The sequence below is a fragment of the Marmota marmota genome, unplaced genomic scaffold (genome assembly GCF_001458135.2).
Source record: "Marmota marmota marmota unplaced genomic scaffold, marMar, whole genome shotgun sequence".
NCBI classification, from domain to species: domain Eukaryota; kingdom Metazoa; phylum Chordata; class Mammalia; order Rodentia; family Sciuridae; genus Marmota; species Marmota marmota.
Genome location: NW_026000283.1, coordinates 10,238,419 through 10,247,453, shown reverse-complemented (window position 1 = coordinate 10,247,453; position 9,035 = coordinate 10,238,419). Strand labels below are relative to the sequence as shown.

The window sequence follows — 9,035 nt, the reverse complement described above, 5'->3', positions numbered from 1 at the left end:
TGTGTATAAGAGACAGGCTTAGCACCTCGCTTTTGCTGAGGCTGGCTTTGAACTCACTATCCTCTTGCCTCAGTCTCCCGAGTCCCTGGGATTGCAGGCATATGCCACCACACTGGCCTACATCCCCAGCCCTTTTTATCTTTTATTTTGAGACAGCGTCTCACTAAGTTGCTAAGGCTGATCTTAAACTTTTGATCTTCCTGCCTTGGCCTCCCGAGTCACTAGGATTACAGGCATGCATCACTGCACCCAGCACTTTTGGATAATTTTAAGGACATTTTTCTCAAGTGATGTGAAGCAAGTGGAGGTAGGGGGAGTAGATTTTTATCTCCCAAAGCTCCCTCTGTCTGGCCACAGTGTTACTGGGCCAGGATTTCTCAACCATGGCACTATTGATACTTTGAGCTAGATAATTCTGTTGTGGAGACTGTCCAGTGTATTGTAGAATGTTTAGAAGCATCCCTGGCCACTACCCACTATATGCCAGTGGTACCTCCCCTCTCCCTAGTTGCAACGTAAAAACTGTCTCCAGACATTATCAAACGTCCTCTAGGGGTCAGGTGTGGTGTTGCATGCCTGAAATACAACCTACTTCAGAAGTCAAGACTGGAGGATCACAAGTTTCAGTCAAGCCTCAGCAACTTAGGGAGACCCTGTTGCAAAAAAAAAAAAAAAAAAAATTAAAAAGGGCTGGGATGTAGTTCAGTGGTAAAGTGCCCCTAGGTTCTATCTCTAGTACTACAAAAAGAAAACAAAATGTCCCCTAGGAACAAAATCACCCCCAATCATCTGACTGTGCCAGATCATTTAGTTTTTTTTTTTTTTTTTAATGAGGGTTTTCTACTTTCCCTCCCCCTTCAGACACATGTATAGGGTTGTGTACACAGGTGCACATACATGTGCACTCTATTGACTGTGACATCTTTGTAGGTCACACTTGCCTATGGCTTCCCAAACCCCTTCTGAGGCTTTGCACACCTAGGAGCTTGACTTCATTGCATAAACACTCCTGAATATGACATCACCAGGGAAGTGTAAATACTTAATATTCCACCCTGTTCTTTTCAAGAATTTATAAGGGGGCTGGGGATGTGGCTCAAGCGGTAGCGCGCTCGCCTGGCATGCATGCGGCCCGGGTTCCATCCTCAGCACCACGTACAAACGAAGATGTTGTGTCCGCCGATAACTAAAAAGTAAATATTAAAATTCTCTCTCTCTCTTAAAAAAAGATACAATTGCCTCCTGGGTAAGATTACCTTTGGAATTAATTAAAAAAAAAAGAATTTATAAGATATACTCCATATTTAATCCAGTTCCCATTCCTGCTAACAGTAGCTACCTGGCATGTTAAAGCACTTAAAATGGTGATTAGCAAGAATCAGAGTTCTATAACCTTCTCATTTGCAAAATGGGGGAGAATCTGGTAGAAATGATCCTTTATAGACATTATCAATCAATCCTTATCAACCTGAGGTCGTCAGGTATGATTCTTCTATGTCTCATAAAAAGCATGTATCCACAGCTGGTTCAGAGATGGAACTGGGATTCAACCCTAGACTTGATGCAGAGCCAAGATTTTCTTATTTTTGGTGCTGGGGATTCAATTTAGGATTTCACATATGCTCTCTTGCACTCTAACACTGAGCTATATCCACAACCCCAATGCCCAATCTTTTCTCATGACCCCTGACTCTTTTGCAAGGCCTTGAGTGCCACGACCCCTCGCCGGCAAGGGAAAACACGACACAGGATTCTTCTTTCAGCAGTTTATTCAGGCCTTGATTCATGTATCATCTTCTAGTGACCCCTCGCCGAGCGCCCAAGCACAGCCTAATAAAGCCTCCAGCATACCAATCTTAAGCTGCCACGTGGACCTTTCTCATAGGGTGGTAAGGGATTGCGTGCCAATTCTCCATATTAGGAGTTGTTTATCACAGGCCACAGTGGAAGCCGGTGCCATCTTCTAATGGCGGCCACGGTCTAATTAGAACGGCTCACCACACTTGAGGTTTATGCTACTATTCTAAATTAGAATCATGGAATGGAAAAAGAACTGACATCTACCTAGCAGCAGACATTGACTGGACTCCATACCAGCTCTGCCTGACTTCTCCAGAGTGGTCTCCCAATGATACTCTTCTCCCCATGCTAGTTAAGTACCTGTACCTTAAGTAGCATATAGCACATGTGCTGGGGAGGGAATTGACACTAAAACTTTCATCCTGCTCACCACCCCCCTTTTTTGTACCAGTGATTGAACCCAGGGGCCTTAACCACGGAGCCACATCCTCAGCCCTTTTTTATATTTTATTTAGAGACAGCGTCTCCCTGAGTTGCTTAGGGCCTCGCCAAGTTGCTGAGGCTGGCTTTGAACTTGCAATCCTCCTGCCTCAGCCTCCTAGGTCACTGGGATTACAGGCATGTGCCACTGCATCCAGCTTCCTCTCTTTTTCATAGGCCCTGAACTAAGTGGCTTAGTACATTATTATATTTCATCCTCATACCTGAGGCCCCATGGTTTTGCAGACAAGTGAGGCTAACAGCTGGCTTTGAACCCAGACTGCAAACTCTAAACCACCACTCTGCTGCTGCTTGCCTCTCAGTAGGTCAATGGATGGGCACAATCATACACAACACTAGTATCCATATAATTTTCCATTTCTCTTGATGCTAATCCCTTTTATTCAAAGTCCATAGAGAGCTGGGTGTGGTGGTACCCACCTGTAATCCCAACAACTCAGGAGGCTAACAAGGTCAAAGCCAGCCTCAGCAACTGAGACCCTGTCTCAACATAAAAAAAAAAAAATGGCTGGATGTGGCTCAGTGTTCCAGAACCCCTGGGTTCAATTCTCAGTACTAAACAAAAAAGTCCATAGAGAAAGCTGGCCCATTAGTGACCTTAGCTTATTTTTTTATTTATTTGGTACCAGATATTGAACTCAGGGGCACTTAACTACTGAGTCACATCCCCAGCCCTTTTTTGTATTTTATTTAGAGACAGGGTCTTGCTGAATTGTTTAGGGCCTCACTAAATTGCTGAGGCTGGATTTGAACTCATGATCCTCCTGCCTCAGCCTCCTGAGCCACTGGGATCATAGGTATGTGCCACCACGTCTGGATGGAAATTTCCATCATGTGACTTTTGGTTAAGCCCTATCAAGTCCCCCTGTTTTGGACTTAAATAACACCGACTGCTATTTACTGTGGCAGCTATCTTTGCTTTTTTGAAAGTATTTATTTTTCAGTTTTTTTTTGTGGATACAATATCTTTATTTTATATGGTGCCGAGGATCGAACCCAGTGCCTCACATGTGCTAAGTGAGCACTCTCCCACTTGAGCCACAACCCCAGCCCCATGGCAGCTATCTTTGAACATGCAGGTAACACTTATGCACCAAGAGAAAATATTTGAAATAGGGGCTCATGAAGGAACTAGGTTCCAACGATCTGTTTTGAAGTTTCTAGGTTCCTAGGTCACTTGGTGTCCTGCAGCCCACTCTTCCAACTTCAGGAAAGCTGTGGTTCTTACAGATTAGTCAACTGAACCTCCTAATGTGATTGTAGGCAGGGTCTTCTTTGCTGTACAACCCCCACCACTCACTGTGCCCCATAAACAGCATTTTCTACTTGCTGTCATTTGCCTTGTCCAGCGAGCAAAGATCCTTCCCACAACAAACTAGGTAGAGAATTACAAATCAAAGTCTCCTGGCCTTACTGCATGCAGCAGTTTGTCCTAATTCCAGACAATTAGGGAACTGTCCCTCCCACCTTTTTCACAGGTCTGCAAGTGATTGCACATTGGTCTACTGGCTCTTATCTCCAAACATGCCATATAATTTATGTATCAGTCTCATGTACCCAGAATGGTGGCTGACACACAAGTGCCCAATAACTTGCTAAAGACATCTCTATATATTCTAGTAGTTATTAGGCATTAAACACAATTCCCTGGAAACTTGCAAGTCAAGGGTAATACAGCAGTACACTAATGTGGTAAAAAGCTCAACACTGCCAGTAAGATTTTCATTGTGCATATTAACTCAGCTGCAACTATTATGTCAGGTAATGCTGGTAACAATTTGCTACATAGCCAACAATTAAATTTGATCTTTCAGGCCAAGCTGAACTCTTTCCAATCTAGGATTTGAGATTGGCAATCTTTTTGTTAAGAGCCAAGTAGTAATATTTTAAGCTTTCACAAAGGCCAAGTCTGCATCAAGGTGAAAACAGCCATGAAAATGTAAATAAATGCATGTGGTTGTGTTAACCAATTTTTACCATGCACAGTGGTGCATGCCTGTAATAATCCCAGGTTGGGAGGCTAGGCTGAGGCAGGATCACAAATTCAAAGCCAGCCTCAGGAATTTAGCAAGGCCCTAATCAACTCACTGGGGATGTGGCTCAGTGGTTTATGTGTCCCTGGTTTCAAAAACTTTAAAATGTAAAGACCATCTTATAAGAAAATAGGGCTGGGGATGTGGCTCAAGCAGTAATGCGCTTGCCTGGCATGCGCAGGGCACTGGGTTCGATCCTCAGCACCACATAAAATAAAGATATTGTGTCCACAGAAAACTGAAAAATAAATATTTAAAAAAATTCTCTCCCTCTCTTTAATCCAATAACCTTAAAAACCAAAACAGCAGTTCAAATGTTTCACATATTTATTAGCAAACCAACCCAAACCAGTACTACAGCTTCTGTGACACTATCCAGATAGGGCAGACATTTTCAGGTGGATGTGACAAAATGATCACAGCTTTGATAAATATGTGCGCCATTTCATGTCATTCTTTATAGACCCAGCTTGGTTCTCCTCCAGTGTCTCCTCTTGGAATTGTACCTACAGAGAAGGAAACTGACAGTTACAAAGGCAGTCTGACTACAATTTAGCTGTCTCCATTCACCATAAACTTGGTACAACAAAATTCAAAGGTCACAGTTTCTCCTTCAACAAGTTTGGATTGTTCTTGAGAGTAAAATTATTTGTTACATTTTTGTAAGAACTGGGTCAAACCAAATTTCAACCTCAAGATGACTGATCTCAGACTAGGTTCTTAACTGGGACTCAAGTAGAAAGGAAACTCCTTCTTCCCCTCCCCTCCATGGGTACCCACACCCACTTTTGATTCAACACACTGGGGGTAGATGCAAGCATATCTTTAACCCCCTCTTAATGGATCACACACAAAAGCTCCTGCATTATCTTTACAACAAATTAATACTCCATAGTAATAGTGCATTCCAGAGTTAAAGCAATGTCTGAATTGTCCATGTCAATCTGTCATGATTTTACCCCCAGAAGGCAAAATCAAAAATGATCAACATAGCTTTTCTTTCAGCAGGATAATGGCAGTACTTCCACAAAATGAAGCACTGTAATTGCAACCTGCTCTCAATTAATTTTAAAAGTTGAAAGAGGGGCTGGAGATTATGGCTACATGAGGCCCTGGGCACCAAGCACACACAAAATAAATAAAAGTTGGAAGATAGCAAATATCTCCCCAACTGTATGAGACCAGAGAACCAGGATTATCTATTGAATTAGGCACTCCATTTTATATACATTTTGTTCATTCCCACAACCCAAAACACAGATATCATCAGTTGACAGGAACATGGAAAGGGTCCCAGTTTCTCCTTCAACAGATTTGCTGTACAACCCAGAGAGTTTACACTAGCTTTGTGGTCTTCTCTTTCAAGAGGGACCCACTTCCTAAGCTCACCCTCTACTGTCAGCTTCAACACTCTACATCCTGTATGTGGTCTTCTGAGCTGTTATTTGGAAAAGCCAGTGAACCTGGTACTTCATTTTAAACAAACAAAAAATGTGAATTTTATTTAACACTCTAGGATTGTCACTGGTTATGGGATCTTGGGGCAAATTTCACATGCTTACTTTTCCTCCCTTCAAGATTTGTCTTAAAGCCCACTTAGTATGAGAAGCAGGCTGAAAAAGGAATATAGGAAACCAGAGTTTTAGTCCTAGTTGACCTTGGAGGTCCTTGACAACAATTCTAGTGACGTCTTTCTTCCAAACTCATCAATTCAACTATTTCTGCAGTAGAGGGCAGTGTTGCAATCTTTAAAAAAAAAAAAAAAGCTGACCACTTCAAAAACTGATTTTGGGGGAGCTGGGCTATAGCTCAGTGGCAGAGTGGGGTGTGAGGCACTCGGTTTGATCCTTGGCACCACATAAAAATGAACAAATAAGCCAGGCACAGTGGCACATGCCTGTAATCCAAGCAGCTTGGAAGGCTGAGGCAGGAGGATCACAGTTCAAAGCCAGCCTTAGCAAAAACAAAACAAAACAAAAAAACTTCACAAACAAATCCAAAAACAATAAAAAAGGACTTCAAAATATTGATAGACGACAGATTTGATTACATGTAACTTTCAACTGCATGTTTATGCCCTAAAAGTAATCTGAAAGAAAGAATAGTGTGTGTGTGTGTGTGTGTGTGTGTGGTGTCTTACCTGATTTTATTACCAGTTTTCATTCGAATCCACTGGGGAATGGGACGATTTTGCTTTTGTTTCTTGGCCAAAAATCGCTTGATCCTGAAAGTCTTGTGAGAAGACTGAAAGGAAATGCAAACAACTTAGTGATACTAGAGCCAGCCCAAAATGATTCAAAATTTTTTTCCTCAATCCAACAAACATCTCAGTGGATATACAAAAAAATTAAAAATCATCATCCACCCTCAAATCCTGAGAGTTCTCAAAAGGCATCAGAAAACTCAGGCAACCAAATTGGGAATTGGCTAGGGCTGGGGAACTTGGCTTAATGGAAAGACCTAGCTTTAGGTTAACCAGAATAACCTATCACTTGTAAGTCAATGAGCCTCAGTGTACCCTCCACCCCCTCAAGGTCAATCCGGCAGAATTGCAGATCTATAGCCTAGCCAACTTAGCCCAACAAACCCTTGCATTATAGGGGCCATTATAAAGGCATAACTACAACTCTCTCCCAGCCCGCAATAGCAGTTGCATATTTTATCAATAAACTAGAAAACATCAGATACCGATCCCCTCCATACCTAGTAACCAACAAACATAGTAATCTGTCACAGAGCAGTGATGGCATTTACTAAAAATCCCCGTATCACACAAAACCCCCATTCTAGGCAATTAAGCTCAAGTCTCTGAACAAATGACTAAAAATTCCTGCAATCTTGTTATGGGTAACACTTCTGGATGCCCCTTCTGATGCCGAGCATATCGTGCACACTACCGGCAGCCTGCCGTTGGTCCAAGTTCAGGCAAGCGGGACGGGAGTGGGGGTGCACCTCGATAATCACAGTTTGCAACAGCAGGGAAGCAAAAATACTTGCGCTCCCCGGGACCAGCCAGACTCTTAGCGCGCTTTGGACTCTTCCGCGCCGGCGCAGCCGCCCCTCCCCGAGTGCTCCTGCTAGGCCTGTGGGTTAGAGCAGCGGCCAAACTGGACCGTCCCTTGAAAATACCTTTAAAATACTCCTGCCCCTCGACACTTCACGCGGCCCCGGCCAGCCCTTGGCGGCTTTGTGTCTAGGAAAGCCATCTCCGAGCCGATGGCGGCCGATAGACTTACCATGGTGAGGGACCGAATTCGGTGCTCGCACCACAATGGCCGAAAAAAGGCGAAGAGGAGGAAAGAGGGCGGAAGAACGCGTTTAGAAGGCGCCACTGAGAGGTGGAGCTTAGGCAGTGACGCTTTGCGCCAGCCAGCGACTAGCGCCTCCCTACCCGCCAGCCCAGCCTCCCATGGGGCCCTGGGAACCTGCGCTTCTTAGTGAGGAATGAAATTCACTTGCCTTCACTTCCGTAAGTGGGTTTCCCAGGAGCCCGTCGGTGTGCTAGGGGCACTCCATTTCGTCGGTGAGGTAGACAGCCTGTGATAAGTGCCAAATTAGAACCTCTTCCGAAAGCAGAGGGGGGAGAGTGGGTGGGGCCAACCCCTAGGGAGGGCGTGGGAAGGGACGGTCACCCCCAGCCGCCGGCGACTTCGGGCCTAGACTGGGAGCGCGCCACGAGTAGAGGGGCGGGGCTAGAGTTCCCAGACGGGATGGGCCGGTGGGAGCTCTAGGCCTGCTACAAGTAATTTCGAGCTGCCTAGGAAGTGCGGCGGCAGGACTACGTGGGTCCTGTAAGCCTAGGGACGGACTTGGAGTTTTAGACTAACGAAGCCCAACTTTGCTAGGATGTACAGGAATTAACGGCATGCGTTTGGGATGCTAGTGCTTCTAGTTTTCATTTTTTATTTTCCCCATTTATAAACAAAAACCTCGTGCTGAGGGCGTATGTTAGTGGTAGAGCACTTTCCTAGCACTTTCCTGATTCCATTCCCAGCACCGCCAGAGCAAAAACTAGAAAACCTCTGTATATCTTTGCATTCACCTCAAGCATTTTGTTTTTGTTTTTATTTTTTTATTCTAATTAGTTATACATGACAGTAGAATGCATTTTGACAGCCCATACATAAATGGAATGTAACTTCTCATTCGTTTGGTTGTACATGAACCTCAAGCATTTTTGCGCCAATGAATTAAGGCAAGAGTTTTTAGTCTTGGGTCCAGAAGAGTACATTTATACAGTTCAGAGTCCTTGAATTTGGATGGAGAAAAATACACCATATTTTCACCAAACTGACTGATTTCAACACTTTGTTTATGAATGTAGCAAGAGACCACAGTGGTGTTGCATATTACCTGTGACTTGGTCACCTATAGAACCACAAATGGTATCACAGTACATTACAGTTAATGTAGATATTTACACACTCACTTTTTTTTTTGAGAGAGAGACAGAGAGAATGAATCTTTTTTGTAGATGGAGACAACACAATGCCTTTTATTTTTATGTGGTGCTGAGACTCGAACCCGGGCCCCTCCGGTACTAGGCAAGTGCTCTACCACTGAGCCACAATCCCAGCCCAACACACTCACTTTTTAAAATACATAGCTGTTAGATCCACAAATAGAACTGTTTAAAATCCCATGTGTTATTGTAGCACCTTTTTATTTTAAAAATATTCTGATAACTATATTGCAATGTAA

The 9,035-nt window shown here is 43.7% G+C and overlaps 1 protein-coding gene and 1 non-coding gene across 2 annotated transcripts; both read right to left on the bottom strand.

The window, feature by feature from the left end:
* Nucleotides 1-4,643: 4,643 nt before the first annotated feature.
* On the bottom strand, nucleotides 4,644-8,733 carry Rpl39 (ribosomal protein L39). Its single transcript, XM_015498519.2, has 4 exons — nucleotides 8,688-8,733; nucleotides 7,571-7,767; nucleotides 6,475-6,578; nucleotides 4,644-4,840 (listed from the first exon to the last, which is right to left on the bottom strand). Exons 1-4 carry the CDS (start codon nucleotides 8,731-8,733, stop codon nucleotides 4,792-4,794), a joined length of 396 nt encoding a protein of 131 aa, XP_015354005.2. The 3' UTR covers nucleotides 4,644-4,791.
* LOC125614399 lies at nucleotides 5,263-5,393 on the bottom strand. Its single transcript, XR_007345002.1, has one exon. It is a non-coding gene; the product is annotated as a small nucleolar RNA SNORA69 (small nucleolar RNA).
* Nucleotides 8,734-9,035: the final 302 nt, after the last annotated feature.